The 21,090-nt window shown below is 37.2% G+C and overlaps 1 protein-coding gene across 1 annotated transcript in view; it reads right to left on the bottom strand.

Moving 5' to 3' along the window:
• The window catches only part of LOC135477655 (potassium voltage-gated channel subfamily H member 6-like), a 153,154-nt gene that overhangs the window by 65,975 nt on the left and 66,089 nt on the right, over window positions 1-21,090 (bottom strand). The window contains exon 2 of the mRNA XM_064757830.1: window positions 9,915-10,144. Coding sequence (XP_064613900.1) covers window positions 9,915-10,035 — 121 coding nt within the window. The 5' untranslated portion in view covers window positions 10,036-10,144. The remainder of the gene's footprint in view (window positions 1-9,914; window positions 10,145-21,090) is intronic.

The following is a 21,090-nucleotide window of genomic DNA, read 5'->3' as shown; positions in this document are numbered from 1 at the left end:
GGCCTTCATTCTTAGGGTCAATTTTCAGAATAACAGGTACACGTACAACCCTTTACAGTACCAAAATTTTTCGTGAATTTTAAGTTTTTTTTCAGTACTTTCCACAAGTTAAACCACATCAACCACATTTATTTATTTATTTGATTGGTATTTTACGCTGTACTCAAGAACATTTCACTCATACAGATCTTCCCACTTACGACCCGAGAGGACACATCAACCACAAGCCACTGTACTGCATGCACTTACCAACATTATGACCAGCATTACAGACCTGCTATCAATCAGTAACATTGGAATGGTGCAAAACCATTTCAGTGTAAACCCGTTTCTAGGCTGCATGTCTTTAAACTTCTAAAGCTGCATGTTCTTGTCTAGATTTGGTGGGAGATTTCACAATCATGACGAGTGATTATACTTAAAGGCGGGTCAATCTAAATAAACTGCTCTACAATTACTCATTGTTGAATTTTGTAAGCTGTCAGTTACCTGTATGTAGACATGGATTTACCCACACGTGACTGTGAGCTCTTAGGAAACAATGAAGTGAAGTAGCTGTGTGCTAATACACAATTGTTGTAACGTATGAAGCTGGTATCACGAGCCTATTGTAAAAATATCCTACTATGCGCGGAAAATCCTTGACATAAGTATCGACTTACTTGTAAATTCCCAGAAAGTTGTCAAAAGTTCATCTAATAGCAAGAGCTATACATCTGCTCACATTACGCCTAAAATAACTTTCCCGGTCGATTCTAGGGTAATTTGAAAGATTGTCTGTCAACCCCTGCCATAATTTCATGAACAGAAATATCTCACTCAATGATCATCAAGTTGCTTCGGATGAAAATATGTCCATACCGTTCTACTGAGATACAATCCACGTACAACAGACATCATTTCCATCCACTTTCAGCACACAACCCTTAAAATGGGACTCTGTTAGGTTTTCCTTCTTTCTCAAATGAACCTTGCTAGACAGCATAATACTTTCCTTTATACCAAAACAACCAAAATAATGTAAACTTGTACACTATTTGAAATAAATGTACACCAAACCTAAAGTCTTGCATGAAAGTTAATTGAAGCAAGGCTATCTGCTGACACAACAATACAAGAACCTAGTTTGAACAGATGGTCAGTTAGGAAATCATAACTGCTTCCAGTGTGTTTCTGTAAACAATTATACTCGGCCCAATCAAGCCTCTATCGTTCAAATAAACTTACATGTATTTCACTGATTTGTTACATTTGTTATATCGGGTTGTGAACGAACCATATCACTCCCTGCGTCTATTGCAAAGATCAGGCTACCTCCGCATAACTGGAACAATTATGCATTTGTCGATTAACCAGAGGTCTGCAAAGTCTGAAATAGTGAGATCAGTTCTTTCTCTCCTTTTTTGTAGGACAATTTATGGCTTGAACTTTAAAATCAAATGTAAGACAGCAATAAATGGATTACCAGGGTCTTACTTCTCTTGGAGTTAACAGTGTACTTGTGCACAGGGGGCAAGAAGATGCATGACCACAAAAGAGTGAGCACTTGGGGTTTAACATCGTACTCAACAATTTTTCAGTCATATGACGACGAAGGAATCCTAAGAGTGCGTGTAATGTGCCTCCTTGTTGCAGGACGGATTTCCACTGCTCTTTTATCTAGTGCTGCTTCACTGAGATGCCTTACCAAAAGGCAAGTAAGCCGCTCCGCCCGAGCCATTATACTGATACGGGTCAAACAGTCGTTGCACTATCCCCTTCATGCTGAACGCCGAGAGAGGACGTTACAACTTCCTCTTTTAAGATCTTAGGTGTGGACTCGACCCAGGATTGACCCTGGATCTACCGCTCCTGGACCACAAAAGATGCTACCACTATATAGGGTACAGAATGTCATATTTAGGCAAAAATGGCATTCCTTGATACTCCTACTTTATATGACATTATTTTATACAATGACGACCGGACGTGGGAAGGTCTGCCAGCAACCTGGGGATGGTTGTGGGTTTCCCTCAGGCTTTGCCCAGTTTCCGACCACCATAATGCTGGGCTGATGTCACATTTATCAGATGCTCCTGGGTCATTACGCCATGCCGGCATGCTAACCACCCAAGACCCTCAACTTGTAATTAAGAACACTTTCTTAAAATTAGGATTGTGAGCGTTGTTCAAATTTGGTGTAACAAGTTTGTTATATTGATTGAATGATATATCAAAAGATCAATGCCATCTCATACGACTTTAATACTGTACTGAATTTGACAATGGTACAATGTGAATTATAGCATCTTTACACTGGGTTACATTACTTAGGAAACAGAAGGCACATGTATGGCAAGAAAACAACTGTATGATTTAAGGCCTGAAACAGTCGCTGTTGTTGTCTCTTCATTAACAGTCTCAATCAGAATACTGCTATTTTTTAGGGGGAAGAAACGCTATATAGACGTTATTTAAGGCTGATATCTGCTCTGGTTGTATGGGCTCAGAGACTTGAAGGTTTCCGGTCGTATTCCCTGTACAAGCTCACAAACGTGCCTCAGCACTTAGCGCTAGACTGCCGGCTCTCTGGCACGCCATTGATTCCAGCTATGATCTGGGCATGTCGGAAAACGACGTGACTGTCCAAAATTTCGACTGGGCAAACACTTGACCTCTGAATCTATATTGATTTTTTTGCCCAATCTGATGCTGGTTCTTAAGCTGGCATCGAGAGTGACTATTCTGCAACAATCAAATGCAGATAGATCTTGCAACTGACATCCTCAGAGTGGAAAAAAGGAACACTTCGCACAAGATTTTTTAAGATTTTCCACTTAAAACCATGTTTAATAATAGAATTGTAGACAAGAAGACGGCTGTAAAACTGGCTGGAAAAAATTGCTGGCCAAGTTCAATAATCACGCAAAATCCAGACCAAGAAGGGCTGAGGAGTTCGGAATTCAAAGAAGAATGACGAAGTCCAAAAAGCCGTTCATCGAAATTTCCTGTTACAAGTGTCCCCCTGGTGGCAAGGATATTTATTCAAGCCAACTTAGAGCTTTCCCAATTTTACTAAGGCAAACTAAAATCTGGAGACGTAAATGGCAGCAGATGATGTTCCAAAAAAAAAAACCAAAAAAAAAACGGATTGGCGGAATACAAGAGACATGCTAAAATTGGAAAATTTTTCTGCCCTTGAAAATATGTTTCCATCAACACTGTAATGGAATTGCAGAATTTCCAACTGATAATAGACTGTCATATAAGAAATGACTTTCAATTATCTAACTAGCAAAGACAGTTTTTTTTGTTTAAAATAAAATTATTCTAATACCATGGAAACAATTCCTGTGCATCTACCAAATGAGAAAAGTGTTTTCCCATGACTTTGTTTTAAATAACTATCAAGAATTCAATTTTCTACAGGTTGTAGACCAAAACATTGACCGCACTTACATGTATATGGAAATTGGATGTCACTTGAAAATAAACCTTTATATATGTGTAGAGGATCAAACGCACATGTACTTTGATCTGGTGGAATTTGAATGGCTAAATTTTGTATATAACGCATTTTAACATAGAAAAACACTCTTATTTTTCAATGTTTTAAAACAAATTAATGTGGAAAATTACATTTGCATATTTTAGTTAGTTTCAAGAAAAGTGAAGCTAGAATGTATTGTGGCTTTAATTTACTGTTACTTGTAAATGTTAGATTATTATATTTATTATATGTGTTTTGTGACGACTGACAGGGAATACACGTGTGTACAGTACTTGATGTTAAAACTGTAGTAGATCTCTTCTTACATGATGTGGAAATCATTTTACAATAGGATGCAAAATTAATTTATTACCTTTCACTCAGGTTGATGGGGAATGCATACCTGTACAGTATTTGATTTTAAAACTGTAGTAAATCTCTTTTTACATAATTTGGAAATCATTTTACAACAGGATGCAAAATTAACTTATTACCTTTTACTCAGATTTATGGGGAATGCATACCTGTACAGTATTTGATGTTAAAACTGTAGTAAATCTCTTTTTACATAACTTGGAAATCATTTTACAACAGGATGCAAAATTAACTTATTACCTTTTACTCAGATTGATGAGGAATGCATACCTGTACAGTATTTGATGTTAAAACTGTAGTAAATCTCTTTTTATATGATGTGGAAATCATTTTACAATAAGATGCAAAATTCACTTATTACCTTTTACTCAAATTTATGGGGAATGCATACCTGTACAGTATTTGATGTTAAAACTGTAGTAAATTTCTTTTTATATGATGTGGAAATCATTTTACAATAAGATGCAAAATTAACTGATTACCTTTGACTCAGATTGATGGGGAATGCATACCTGTACAGTATTTGATGTTAAAACTGTAGTAAATCTCTTTTTATATGATGTGGAAATCATTTTACAATAAGATGCAAAATTAACTTATTACCTTTCACTCAGATTGATGGGGAATGCATACCTGTACAGTATTTGATGTTAAAACTGTAGTAAATCTCTTTTTATACGATGTGGAAATCATTTTACAATAAGATGCAAAATTAACTTATTACCTTTGACTCAGATTGATGAGGAATGCATACCTGCACAGTATTTGATGTTAAAACCGTAATAAAGCACTTTTCATATGACGTGGCAATCATTTAACAATAAGACACAAAATTAACAGTAACTTCTTTTACTCGACATGGTACAAAAGTTTAGATGAGTAAACACTCATCAAAAACAAATTACCAGAGTCTTGAATAAGAGCAAAATGGACTAAGTAATTGGCATATAATGCCAAGGATTTTAACATTTAGAGAGCAAAACATTATGCATCATTTCTCGATGGCATAATGAAAAGTTGACATACATGTATTGCAGACAGCCTGCAAGACATTATATGCTCTAAATGAACTTGTACCCTTAAACTAATGCAATATTCATTGTCTAGCTAGTCACACAGACTGAAGTACTGAATACATAATAAGGGGTCGAAGGTCAACCAACTCCAGCAGTCTCTACCAAGCATGCAAAACAACACTTTCAGAATGTCTGACAGGAGAACAGCTGCTTCAGAGCAAACAAGTGCAGACAAAAACGCTCACGCAGCATACAGTAACCAAATCTAAAATTAAATGTTTTACCAGGTTAATGAGAATTATCGCAACTTTATTCAGCATAAAAGAATGACACTTCTACAAATCTGGCAGGATTAGTGTCCACATTTACCTACTAGTCCTAATTATAAAGATAATAACCTGTTTAAACAGTATATTCCCGGGAGGGCTTCTGATAGTGAATAACATGGAAGTTCCGATTTATGACACCTCTGGGCAGCCTTCAGACTCTGAGTTTTCAGACTTTGAATTGGATATTTTTCCAGGCATTTCCAACTGCAGTGACAATACATACTGGTAAGCTAGGTAGCATTATTCTGTGTTACACTGTATGTTTGTCTTAAGATTGAATATTTATTTATTATTCTTTCTCTCTGTCCACTTCACAATAAATATCTTTCTATTCCCTGAGAGATTCTAAATTCATATCTATATTCCATGACAACAACTGACAGATATTATTTTTGCCATTCCGAATAGCTTATGCCTATAGGGGCATATAATGGCCAACAATATAATTACATGTACGATGTGTATGTCAGCGTTAGTGTACAGAAATTTAGTATCTATTGATTTTCAGTTCAGTTAATAATATTTTATAACTACTCTGTGCAGGTGCTGTTGTGGAAATTAGGCTGTATCCCTCTCTTATAGCTTTCAGCAGCAAAATGACCAGAGCAGATACAGCTGTTTTGGGTGGGCACAAAATCTGTGCCTTCATAAAAGCCACATCCTCTGGAAACTTGAAAAAACCAACTCCAGGGTTCTTTGACCACCTGTTTTTACAACTGTATGCGAAGAGCATCAAACCATTTCATGGAGTAATGTGATATGCTTGTTGTCACTCTTGTGTAGCATTTCTAACACTGGACTGCGTGGCAAGGCTCTAAAGGTTGGATTTGTATGACATGATTCGGCAGACTACATGCACCAAGTATTGGCAGGGAATATGCATAAAACCAGCCTGATTCCCTTGTGATACCGAGATTAAAGTAATTTTTTTCAATATTTTTTTACACTCAATTTAACAATATATACAGAGGTATATAATATATGTAATGATGAATAAATAATAAGTCTGGACACTTATCCTTTAATTTAAAATATCAGTGTAGAAAATGTATACTAAATATGTAATAGAATAATTTCAAAGTTTCACTATCAGGTTTAGGGTCGAAGAAATACAGATATGCAAGCACAGTGCTCCAGATAAATGCTGTATATCATTGTGGCAGTACAGTACTCCAGATTTTAGTAGAGGAGTACTGTCTTATATCACAAGAGTACTTGCTATAATCAAAGAAAACCATTTATCATAAATATAGGGAAGTCTATTCACTGTTCTTTGTGTTCAGCATTATGTCCTCATGTTTTTGAGCCAACAACGACCATCACACACTAGAATTTCTCTTTTCTACCAAGTTTACACACTCCTCCAGCAAGGGAAGTCACATCAATTCCTCCAGCAAAGGAACATAACATATAACTCCTTCAGTAAAGGGACATAACACATAACTCCTCCAGCAAGAGACATAGCAGGACACAGACCCCGATTACAACTTCCGTTTTTCGGTAGGGACGATTGTAGTTCTGTGTATTTTAGGGCGTAAAGTCTTTTTTCGCTGCCAGCCTGCCGTTTTTGGTGTACAGGTGCATGCTTGGTATCAAAATGATGGAAATTGTCCAAGCTTTGGGCAGGTAAGAGTTTTAATGATGAAAGATTGAAATTCTGGGCGAGAGGACACAAGTAGACTGATGGTGATCAGGCTGCGAGTGAAGACTCCTTGGCGTTGCTAGGCACCCCTCCCAACTGCCGGCATGGAAAGGTCCAGATTTTGAAGGTCAACCTATGTCAAGATTTTTATGGCTTCTTTCTCACAGGCTGGGTCAGGTATTCAGAAAAGCTTATTGGCCACAGAATGTTTGGGACTGAGCTACAGTGCTAAACGTTAACATTGTCGCTTATGGAAAACTAATGGGGGTCTGTGGCCAACGCGCAACTCCCCCAGCAAGGGACATAACACACAACTCCTCCAGCAAAGGGACATAACACACAACTCCTCCAGCAAGGGACATGTTACACACAACTCCTCCAGCAAGGGACATAACACACAACTCCTCCAGCAAGGGACATGTTACACACAACTCCTCCAGCAAGGGACATGTTACACACAACTCCTCCAGCAAGGGACATGTTACAAACAACTCCTCCAGCAAGGGACATAACACACAACTCCAACAGCAAGGGGCATATTACACATACATGTAACTCCTCCAGCAAGGGACATATTACACACAACATACAATTCCTCCAGCAGGGTACATACATGTAACATACAATTCCTCCAGCATTGAATCATTGTTAATGAATCATCAATCCAGAAATCGCCATTCTTTCATGGATTTTTAGACGTACAAAATGATATGAAAAACGTTTGGAATAATATACAGTCCCAAAAACCCCCATGTGAAAAAAAAAAATTTTTTTGGATGAATTTCTTGGTATGAAAAAATATATCTGAAGTATTTCTGGGTACATTTCTCTACTGCCTTTCACTAATGAGACACACATAATTTTTTAATCTATAATTACACTTTAAAAGAATGGTCACCTTTGTAGAAGTTGAATAATCTTGAGTACGTTGTAAAACACCAATCAAACAAATAAATAAAATACATTTTAACAATTATGTGAAGTATTTACTGTATTATATCTAGCAAGTCGGCTATATAACAGACATGAAGAGCTTCACAATTTCAGTCTATATAAGCGGATTACTGTTATATCCACATTTCCAGTCACTCACATTCTGATAGTGAAGTGTTAGTAATAAGGACACTTTCAATCACAACTAATTTCCTATTCTTGGCCAAGACACACAAAATTAAGCTATGGCTATGTGACAACTAAGTGTGCCAAATCTGGCAAACTTTAGTTCATCTCTTTCAAAAGTTTGGTGATTTACACCTATTATATCAACTAACGAGACCTGTTTTTTTTCCTTGGTGGTGATGGGGGGGGGGGGGAGTGTTGGAACTTTCCAATCTGACCTATCACAAGAGGGATGAAAAAGAAGTGTGAATGGAATTAGCATTTGTCTAACCAAATCTTGGCTGCTGACCAATGGTGGACAAAGGTGACTTTCCTGTCATGTTCTCTACGCTACCAAACATCTGATAAACTTGATTATGATTGGTCTAAATTTCCTTTGGAGGATAATCAATAGCTCCTGGAAGCCCAGATGAGGTATTTTTTGGTTACAACCTCTCAGCATCAATTGCAAAATGCCAAAATTTAGTGTTGTCACTGGCAACGATTGCCTTTGGCAATACTAGAACTATTTCTGCCAAGCTTTCATACTCAACAGCAGGGCCGTCATGTGAAATGTGTTCACAGAAGGATCAGCTTCTTTAGATAGCACAAGATGCTGTTTCAAGTCACATATAACAACATTTTTTTTTCTGTGTTTTTGTTGGGTTTTGATATTTTCCTCGGACTATCCAGAAATGAATAATAACCACCTTTATCCACATCCTTGTGCGTACACGTACAGTGAATATATATTTTCTTCACAGAAAAAAAAATTTGAATATATATATATATATATATATTAAATGCAGGTTGATCATGTACCACATATCACTACCTGAAGCTCAAGGCAAGATTCAGTCACTCAAGTTCTGAGACACAACTTGACAAATTCAACAACTTTCAAGGCCTAAATATTACAGTTATTCAAATTTACACTCCATAAATTGATTCGATTGAGCACAAGCATTTTCAAAATTTCTCCCTTTCAGAAAATCCCCATGCAACCCTTGTCACTCAAATACACTGTACATCCATGCAGATTGTCAGGTTGGTCGAATTGAGCTGCCATTACAAGGACTGGCTAACACAACATAATAACAATCACAGTGTTTATGCCCATTAAAAGACATGTACATGTATATCTAAGTGAAGTTTTCACATTCTTCATCCTGATTAAAGTTCATCATTTATATATATTAAATATATATGTGTAAATGTGAAATATACATTATATTGGTGAGTATCAGTGACACAACACTGCATGTACAGGGCTCAGCTCATAACTGAGTCATAATTGGTATTAGTGACACAATACTGCATGCACAGGGCTCAGCTCATAACTGAGTCATAATTGGTATTAGTGACACAATACTGCATGTACAGGGCTCAGCTCATAACTGAATCATAATTGGTATTGGTGATACAATACTGCATGTACAGGGCTGAGCTCATAACTGAATCATAATTGGTATTAGTAACACAATACTGCATGCACAGGGCTCAGCTCATAACTCAGTCATAATTGGTATTAGTGACACAATACTGCATGTACAGGGCTCAGCTCATAACTGAATCATAATTGGTATTGGTGATACAATACTGCATGTACAGGGCTGAGCTCATAACTGAGTCATAAAGGATATTAGACACACAATACTGCATGTACAGGGCTGAGCTCACAACAGTCATAATTGGTATTAGTGATACAATACTGCATGTACAGGGCTCAGCTCATAACTGAGTCATAAAGGATATTAGACACACAATACTGCATGTACAGGGCTGAGCTCAGAACAGTCATAATTGGTATTAGTGACACAATACTGCATGTACCGGGCTGAGCTCATAACTGAGTCATAATTGGTATTAGTGACACAATACTGCATATAGATCGTATTAGAATTTATGGGCAAGAGACTGATAACGTGGGATTCTTACCAGGGCATGCATGTATAGAAGACGAATAACTAAGTAAGTTTACTCACCGTCTTTTTTATAATACAGGATTTCCACTTGCTTTTCCTCCGAGCCCAGAAGCGCTTCTTTATTTGCAAAATGGCCAAAGTGCTGGTAAGTGGACCGTGCAGGAAATCGCAGACGCAGCATTTCTGCATGACTTCTGCCCTGGAGTACCCAGTAAGTTCACAGAACCATCATTGCAGAAAATAATGGGTCCCGGTCTCCACTTGGGCGTTGGCGATGACAAAGTTACGATCTGCAACACAAACAATGTTGGTGAGCAAAACATACACTGGAGAGAATTCAGGTAAACAGCTGCAATAACAAAATTAAACAACTACTAGTATATGCTAATAAACATCTGAGAACAAAGAGCCATGGTCAAAAACATAAAACTTCACTGTGTCCCAAAAGTGTTAAACTTTCACTTGAGCCAACCTGAAGTGCAATTAATTGACCCTCATCAAGCTAGGTCTTCTAAGCACTGTTATGTACTTTTATAACCAGCTTCATTTCAGATTTATTTTGATCTGATTGATGTTTAACGCCCTACTTCGAATTTAAACACCTGTCCATGATGGTGACTGTTCAGAATTCATCTACACGTATAGTGATCAATGTATATGCTAAATTGCTACACATAGCCTTCTCATTCCCATGTACTGTTCAGTATGCATGATCATTATACAGTGAGAAATTATGTACATTCCCATGTACTGTTCAGTATGCATGATCATTATACAGTGAGAAATTATGTACATTCCCATGTACTGTTCAGTATGCATGATCATTATACAGTGAGAAATTAATATTATCCAACACATTTTGATTTTTCCATGACTTGACGGACATGTACCATATATCAAAAACGGCTGATCAATTAACTCTACAATCATTTGTTTTTAGTCCTTGATGGTGGATGAAGTGAAAACAACAATATTCTGCGAAAAGGTTAAAGTAGAAATGCAGAAATCGCTTTCTCACATTTTTTTGTTTCATTTTATTAGTAACTGTTTCAATAATCATATCTTTGTACTTTTATAAATTTTCTTGTCCTCTTGGATAGTGCTGTAAGAAATCTGAATCCAAATCTCTACCCTCTATCATGCGTACAACAAAATGATCGACCCAGATTTAGAAGGTGGAGGTAAAAATATCACAGCAGACGTAAGTGTGGAACAGCTAGTACATCAGATTGGATGTGAATTCAGGCAAAAAGCAAATCAATTGGAATCTTGAAAGCTATTATTAGCGGCAGACAAGACAGGCAGAATCTTGATCAATAGTGAGACCAATACGGTAACTGTTCAGGCTGTCACAGGTCACTACAGTCTTTCGAGAAAAGCTTACAAATCCTTGAACATGTTTGATTCAAATTCAGTGGACCTTAGTCAAAATGATATTTGTCAGAGAAATCACCAAATATGTAAATATACCAGACACATACATTCTAAGATGATACGAGACTAGTCGCTCTTCATGTTTTGATTGAAATAATAACAAGATTTCAACCAAATTTTCCCCCAAAAAACTTGTACATGCAAGAATGTACATGTGAACAAGTTTTTTAAAACTATGTCAGTGTAATTTGTTTTATATTATGTTGTTCAGCCAGTTTTCTTCCAGCATAATACTGGCCGTCGCTGTAAAAGTGAAATATTCTTGAGTACAGTGTAAAACACTAATCAAATAAATAAATAAATAAATAAATAAATAAACAGACATAAAAACATAATACATCCGAAAAGAGAGCGTTACCTCTGAAAAGCTTAACGTGATATGCAACTCATTTTCAATGAAATCTTCTGCTCTGCATGGCAGTAGACATACAGTGAAACTTTCACACCTGCAACTGTAAATGAAGAATTTCTACATGTAAGCAGATGTTGTGGTAACACTTACATGTACAAGTTTATAGACAGATGGATTTGATGGGGGGGACAGACAGATGGACCTGTAATATGGATGTACCGTATAAAAAAGCTACTTAAAGGCCCGTGTATGTATGCACTTAACAATTTTTTAGTCAAGTGACAATGGAAAGTCATTAGGTCTGCATACATATACTGTGTCTTCTTACGTAGCAAAGCAAGTCCATGACGCCAAAGTGCTGCCGCCACTGAAGTACCATCGCAGCAACCATTTTTAAAGTCTTTGGTAAGATCTCACCCAGGTTTGATCCCGGGTTTCCCAATTTCGAGGTGGACACTCTAACCATTAGGCCACTAAAGCGGCCCAAGGCCTGTGTAAGACGACGTGACAGCCCCAGAAGAAAAGGGGCTTTACAATGTCCTTCTGATCTTTCAAGCCAAGGGTGACGTGAACACATTATGACGCAACAGAACAGGTGTCTTGAAAAAAGCAGCAGAGCTATCTTAAAGGGAATACTATCTCTCCTTTGAGGGCCGGCGACGCCTCTGGCGGACTTAGGAGTTCAAGGTAAATAAGATTCCATGGCCATGTGTCCTGCATATCTGACCAAATCACGAGTGCGTGTCAAGTAATTCACTTGACACGGCCTTCATTATTTTCAAGTTATTCATCGGCCACGACTGTAGCTGGAGAGCTCAAATTTCATCACACTGTCAGTATGACTTCATTTACACCCAATCAACTTCAGGATGGAAAACGTTGCTCATGGCCAAAAAGGGGCTCCCACTAGACAGAGCAGACCATGCAAGAGAGCTCATCATACAGCTTTGTGCGGAACAGCTGAGTAGGATCCAATGATCAAGGTCCAGCACAACTTAACACAAACTGCAGGATTGATGAAGATGAACAAAATAATTAATCACAACGATAATCAGGGACTCTTTGATCACCACAGCACAACTGTTGTCAACAGAATGTTCAAGTAAAATCTGAGTACTGCCTATTTATAGTCCTATTTATTGATCATTATACAAAAAATTATATCTCAAATAATTAATGCATATAAAAATTAATATTACAGTCAAGGAAAAGTTGCAGTCAAATTAGCTGGATTAAAATGGATTACAAAACATTTTCCCAGACTATATGTAGATTAGAGGAAAAAGCTTAATCAAAATGAGTCTTTGATTAAGGATTAAATTACTCTGGGAATTGGTGTTGGGTTAAATTCACTTCTGTCCTCAGATCGGGGTAAATCATCAGATTTGTGTGAAACTGATTGCATGTTCATCAGATTGGGACATACATTTTCAGTGAACTGAAAACCCAATGCGAAAACGGAAGTTTAGAAGAGTCTTGAGAGTTGTTGTTTTTTTTTTCATAAAATTAATGCATAAAACTGATGCAGTGGATTTCAACTAATTTTTACTATGAGTATGTAAAAATGGGCTTTTAGATCGACACAAATGTGCATAATTAAGGCTGTACAGCATAGAGAGTAAAACCAGAGCAGAGACAACAGTTATAGACGTACAGCTAGGAGATGTAAAGCCAGACAAGTGACGACAGTGTGATAGATGTACAGCATAGAGAGTAAAACCAGAGCAGCGATGTCAGAGTGATAGACGTACAGCACACAGAGTTAAACCAGATCAGTGATGTCAGAGTAACAGACGTACAGCACAGAGTGAAACCAGAGCAGATAGGTCAGAGTGATAGACAGACGTACAGCACAGAGAGTAAAACCAGAGCAGCGACATCAGAGTGATAGACGTAGAGCATAGAGACTAAAACCAGAGCAGCGACGTCAGAGTGATAGACGTACAGCACAGAGTGAAACCAGAGCAGTAACGTCAGAGTGATAGACAGACGTACAGCACAGAGAGTAAAACCAGAGCATTGATGACAGTGTGACAGACGTACAGCACAGAGAGTAAAACCAGAGCAGCGACATCAGAGTGATAGACGTACAGCATAGAGAGTAAAACCAGAGCAGTAACGTCAGAGTGATAGACGTACAGCACAGAGAGTAAAACCAGAGCAGCGACATCAGAGTGATAGAGAGTAAAACCAGATCAGCGATGTCAGAGTGATAGACGTAAAGCACAGAGTGAAACCAGAGCAGTAACGTCAGAGTGATAGACAGACGTACAGCACAGTGAGTAAAACCAGAGCAGCGATGTCAGAGTGATATAGCTGGAAAATGGTCACATGTAACTGGTGAAATACAGCCTCTTGTCAATCATAAACCTCTATAAGGGTTTTTCTCTAACTAAACAACCTTAAGATGATATACCTTTTTCTATAAGAAATAAGAATAATAAGAAATTATTCAAACTTAACAGGCAGCCCTTATGAACTTGGAAAAAAGCCATAAGAGTTAAGCAAAATGTGTTCCATGAAAAATGCTAATAAGGTTATAGCTGAATTCACAGTACATGTGGATGCGAAAGAGATTTCACTGTGCTTATAAATACACATGATGTGGGAGCCACCTGTAGATGGTGAGCACCTGTAAGCATTACAGCCAAAGTCAACACAAACTTGTGACATTGAGAATTTGAGCTAAGACTTCATTAACAAATTTTCAAGAAAGGCATCTCATACATAATCACCATACAAAACAATAATATAAAATTCAGGCTCAAATAAGATGTCCATTGAAGATTTGTAATAAAATGACTGGAATGCTGAAACATCTTTTTTTATGACAGAACATGACAGACAAATCGGCAATTCTGTTTCTCTTGGATCCCATCCCATCTTCTGACCAAATCAAACCGCTCTTGTTTACATACAAATCCCTCAGTGCAGCTGTGTTTGTGACTGGATCCCTCACCCATGTCACATCATATGCACTACACTCTCAGCAGTAACCGAGTATGATCGAAAACTTTCTTTCAATACAGTCTGCTAAATTTCCGCATCTTTCCAGGATAGGAAGCCATGCTGTGTAAACAACCAAACCATGGGCACTGTCTTGATCTACTATGACAGACAAAAACAACAAACTCCAGGAAAACAAGTTGTTTGCCCCGTCATAGTACACAGCATTGCTTTATAGCCAGATGTGCCGATGGATAAAGATAAAGTAAGAACTTGTACACCAAAAAATTGCATCAGATATATGTGCTTAGAAAAGAGAGACCTACATCATTTAAACCCCTGTTGCTAGAAATAACATCACCTCCAATCACTCGATGCAGATGATATCTGTTATCTGAAGCCACAACTACATGTAACGATATGAAACCAAGAAAAGGATGTGGACGTGCATCTTGTGTTTCTGTAACAACAACAGAAAAATGCTGCCAATAATTTGATTGGTGTACTTACTATACAGGAACATACGTGTGAAAATGTGTTAAAATGTCTGCAAAAACAGCAGCCATATGATTAAACTTGAACAAGTTATGTCTTAAAACAGTAGAACATAAGCTGTACCTTCCTATAATTGATTTTATCTGGCCAATATAATATATAAAATTCAGAGTTGAAGCAATCAATCTCAACTAAAGGTTCAAACAAAAATGGTGGTCAATGAACTAAAGTTCTGAGTATTTAAGTTTTTCATTTTGCCTGCAGGATTCTAAGAGTTCTATTGACTTTAATTAAAAAAGTGTTTGGGGTTTGTTTGGAAGGTACATGTAGGATGGTGTCCCATGTACTTAACAAATGATTAACACTTTAACAGTTTAAGCATCAAATGTAATACTATACGACATATATCTGCATTGAAACCAATGCATCATTTGTGATAAAATTTCAGGTCACTTATCATAATTTAATATTTAAAAATGTGTTATGTGTATCGTTATGTGACTGTGTACCGTAATTCAGCTTCAGAAACAAGCATTTAGCAACAAACTTGGAAAAGTACATCTTTACAAGAAATAGTTGTATCTGGTTATTAATTCTCTGGCATTTACATGGCATTAATCAATCTAAGTTGTATGAAGACATGGCTTACAATGGAATATGATCAGACACCAATAAATCTGTCAGCTGTTTCAGAATGGTGTTAAAAAAATATCAGATATATTAAAATAATAATAATAGCTACAAACATATATATATGTATCCGGAGACAACCAAAATGTGTATAATTTCTTTCAGCCTAACAAACAGGTTTGGCCAAGTTACTTCTGTTACCATGGTGATAGACACAGAAGAACTCTTCGATTTGGCAAGGTGGAAATAGTTCATTAGTCCTGTACAAGGGATCACCTCTGATTTACAAACACACAGGTGAAATTATCAGCTAAAGCAAAGGCATCTGGGATGAAAGAATGACATGCCCATGGATTTGTTGCAACGGTGTTTTCAGCCATAATCATTCCCACACTGGATGTGCTGGTTACCAAGGCAACAGACAAATGTGAAGACACCTCTTAGTACCGCTTCCTGGAATTTGCAAATGGCCCAACAAGACCTCAGCCAGAGGTCCCTTGTTTCCTTGCCACCAGGAAGCAGACTCATGAAAATGTAAGGCTAACGACTTAACAGAATTATACCTGTGTTGTAAATAATTACAGAGTCATCCAAATCGCAGGTATATGTACATATAAATTACCTGCACATTCAGCAGGTAGGAAGAATGATAGAGTGATGCAGATTTTAAAGACTGCATGCTCTGTCTTTCATTATATCCACAAATATGAACAAACGTATGCATGTTTTGTGATAAAACTAAATCCATACACCGTTCAAGATGGACTGATTCACTCAATTAACATAAGTCCATTGTTAAATACTAAAACATATAGTCATAAAATTTCATTCATGTTGTCTGAAGAAGAAATGTATTTGAACAACAGATATATGGCTTCTGAATTTAAAAATGCACATCTAAATACTCCCTCTTCACCAACAACTTGTTACTAAAATATGTATGTTAATATAGCTCCTATTTTTGGTAATTAAATAAAATGAAAACTACTTAAAAGGTGTGACAAGCTATACTTTCACACTTCTTTATATTTTACGCTGCACTCAAGAATATTTCACTCATATAATGTTGGCCAGCATTATGGTGGGAGGAAACTGACAAAGCACAGGGGAAACCCACAACCATCAGCTGGTTGTTGACAGATCTTCCCACGTATAACCAGATAGAAAGACAGCATGAGCTGGGCTTGAACTCACATTACACACTTTTATTATGTTTAATAGTAAAACCATTTATTTTATATAAGAGATCAGAGCTGGCGATAATCAAGTGGAAATGTACGTGATAGGGCTGAGGCCCCTCAAGGAATGAACGAATGATCATGGCTTAACACAATTTTTCAGCCTCATTGTGGCGACCCCCTCAAGGAAGACTGTATATCCAAAGGTTATACTGAACTATAAATGTACATGTATGTGCATGCACCATTGTTGAAATGATGCCCTTTTCAAACTGATATACTGTTGTCTCCGCACCTTTCAAACTAGCGTGGCATCTACGTGAAGCAGAAACACTAGGGAAGTCTGCTCCCTGATCACATTTTCCCCACATCACTGCTGTGATTCTTCAGGAATAAAATATCACCACCCCTTCGCCTGAACTGGTCTTAAACTAGGCCATGTTGGCACACTAACAACCAAAATTCCATGTGATAACATGGCAGTCAATGTTTTTCAGGTAAGCAAACATAAACATAAAAGCTTACATAAAAAAAGAGAAATGTCTCCAATTTCGTTCCTAGTTACAGCCATGGTGTGGGGGAAAAAAAAAAGACTCAAGGGGGCCATCATCCCTAGTGTTTGTGCCTGACGTGGAGCAAGGTTGTAGCAATGACCCGGACTATTAACTAGACGTTTTATTTGCGAGGAGGGTACATTGGTTCAGTATTTACCCCAGAGTAGTTTTGGCTAGGAAGACGGCTGTTACAGATATGAACATCGGAGCTGTAAAGTACATACTTACACATAGTATACACAGCTTCTGATTGGTCAGTGCTGGGGAACATAATGGACAGAACCAATAAGGTTACCTGAATGATTGGCATATCTGTGACTAGATGTACGCCAGGGTCTATAAATAGAACAGCTCCTATTGACAGTCTGTCATATGCCCACCTGGGCTTATATACAATTACAAAGATACAACAAAATGTTGCATTTATATGTTAATAAGCACCAAATGGAGCAGACAATAAATTTTGTGCAAAATCAAGGTCCTGTGAACATACTGAAAGTGTCTACATAGCACAGGTAAAAAGTTGAATGTCCTTATGTGGAGAACAGGTCTGAGAAAAAACTATGAAGGAAACCTCAATTTCTACATTGTTGTATCCAATTGCAGTTCAAAGTTTTGTTCTCATGAGGGAAATACAGATATATCTATCAGCCTCACAACTGTCAAAAAAAAAAAGTATATTTTTTAATGTGACAGTGGCACTGTTCATGGCACTGTTCACATGATGGAATAGTCTTCTACAAAACTTGTCAGCCAATCAACTACAAAGAACACTTAACTGTCATAAAAAATACTGCTCTGACCTAACCACCTTGAATATATGAAAGTCGTACATGTCCATTACAAAGGCAGGGAATTTGCTTCACCATAAACAATGCATATTGTCATCATACACAATTTATATATATACTGTGATTATACTTTTTCTTTAGTTAATCTAAGGAAATGATCTCTGTCTAAATTCTAAAATAGCATGCAAAAGTTGAAATAAATAAAGTACAACAACTTTCATAAATCATGTTCACACAGTACATGGGTGAGTCATCAATGATGTTCACACAGTACATGGGTGAGTCATAAATGATGTTCATACAGTCCATGTATATAACCCCCTTTTAAAGCGGATAGCTGTGAGTTCAAGTCCAGCTCATGCTGGCTTCCACTTGGATCATACATGAAAAGGTCTGGTAGCAACTTTAGTATGATCTTAGGTTTCCTCCCACAACAATGTTGGCTTCTGCCGTGCAAGAGAAACATTCTTGAGTATGGTACAAAACACCAATCAAATAAACATATACTCCGAGTTGTATTAACCACTCTAGGAGTTATTACCATGGTTTGGGATATAATTTATTGCTTCACTGCCCAGGTGTTACTCTTAGTGGTTTATGCCGGAAACATAAGACACTCACCTCCCTTATAATATTGGCCAAGTATACAAATTTTGTGAAGAGCTATAAATTTACCAATATAAACACAAATCTCCGACAATACCACATGATTTACAACGAATGCACATACAGTTAATGTTGTATACATTCTGTATTGCTCGCATGTAGGTCTAACACAATCTCCACTGCTTACATGCATACATCACACATGCACCCACTGGTATGTGTATTTCGCATCTTTCATACCCATTTATCTGCATTAACGCTTTATGTCGGTCTTGTTGAACAAACAGTAAAGCCACTGTACAATTTGCATCACGCAAGCATGTACAGCAGAGAAATCACGATGCAATGGTGATATCACTGTAATTGTAGCTTCAACATGTACTACGAGTTTACATGCACATTCGTGTCTACTGACATTTCACAGGTAGAGTATTTAGTGCCTTGCATCCTTGTATTACAGGAAAGTTCAAAAAAGAGTAGCACATTAAGGCTTCAGTAAAAATAATGAATAGAGCCTATTGGGAAAGAGCAGTGATAAATTTCCTCGCCTGAGCGCATAGCATTGTGCATCTCCACAGCTGTGCACAAGCCCAACAAACCATTGATTCAACCAGTCACGGAGACGCAGGAAAAATCAACTTCCCCAAGAATCAATTTTAGCGTATCGAGAGATGGCTGTTTTTGGATCTGGCAAAAAGGAAAAAGCCAGTCATTGAGGTGATCATTGATTGAGATAATAAAACGAAAGCTAGGAAAAAAATCGACGTAGCTAGTAGGATGGGGGGAAAAAACACCCAATCCAACCGAATTGATTACGATGAAAGAGCACCGCCTAAGACTAACGTATAGATTATTTCAAACTAAATTACATAACTGGCCATGTCTTCTTGTTACAACAACGTTGGGTTTAATATTAATTGGCTGTGCACTCAATACTAAGAATGCTTACAGCATCCAAGGTCAAATCATCAAAAGGTCATCTAACCAAAGCAGATCTCTGGGCTAAGATCAAAGACGAAACCGCTTAAGCTGTTAACTGCTTCTTACAATTAACTACCAGGATACATAAATACATGTTCAACAATATCCTCTTACTGGCATGACTGGCAGTGAGGATTTGTTAACAAGATACCTTGACAGAGCCACTTAATCGAGCACTTAAACACAACCACCCAAGATACTTAATTCCCTCAAACTATTTGGTCTACGTTAATTCCTATGACATGTTTAGAATCATGCATATCCCGGTTTCAAAAAAAGAATGGTGAGAAAACATTATCTAGAAGTGCACTGAAATATAACATAAATTATAGTATAAAGCGGAGTATTAAAGTATAAACAATATTAGAAACATTGACAATTCAGTGAAAATTCCAGGCTTCTGAATCCCAAGCAGAAGTGCTCTTCATCTCCTCTCGTGTGCACTGAGCGTCAATGCGTCGTGAAGAAACAACAAACAGATTACCCTGAAGAGTGACATACCAGGCTCAAATCAAGAAATGTTGTCTGTAATACTCTTCACTGTGATATATTTATTATGATAGCATTATTTAGACTGATATTTTGTATTAAAGATGAATATTTCCACTTGCTCTTCAGGCTCACAAAAATATTGATCTTCTTCATGAAATATCAAATGGCATATCCATGCAAAGAGCCCTAACTACACCCACATGTACACCAGAATTCACAATAATGCAGACTTCATATAGCTCTAAAACTTCTTCAGCACATTAAAGGGTGCAAAACATGGAAACACAGAAGGTGTTTTGATGTTTGTTGGGAATGTTTGAAATGTAGGATGATCATTTTAAAAAAATGTAAGTGGCGCAGGACTGCAAGCAAAATAACTATATTATTTTTTCAGTCACGTATACAACCGTGATTTTATTTGAATTTTGCAGCACAGACGAGATCTTTTTCAACCTATCAGATTGCAGTGTGCAGCTGGTGCATGTCTCCTCTGAAAAATGGTAATTTATATCGAATAATACCTAGCACTTACACAACAGCATATTTGTGTTTATGATGAATTTTATTTATTTAAAACTGATATCTGATTAAAGCTGAGCAAAATTTTATTAAATTATCAGTCTTTCATCAAAGTGACTGCTGTGAAGTTTACTAACGATCTTCATTTCTGAGAGAGGGAAAAAAAAAATGTACCAGCCGAATATACTGCAGTCTTATAGGTATTTATTTATTTATCTATTTAATTGGTGTTTTACGTCATACTGACGAATATTTCAC

The sequence above is a fragment of the Liolophura sinensis genome, chromosome 11 (genome assembly GCF_032854445.1).
Source record: "Liolophura sinensis isolate JHLJ2023 chromosome 11, CUHK_Ljap_v2, whole genome shotgun sequence".
Lineage (NCBI taxonomy): Eukaryota > Metazoa > Mollusca > Polyplacophora > Chitonida > Chitonidae > Liolophura > Liolophura sinensis.
The sequence above is the reverse complement of the archived record's forward strand: the minus strand, read 5'-3'. Positions and strand labels throughout refer to the sequence as shown.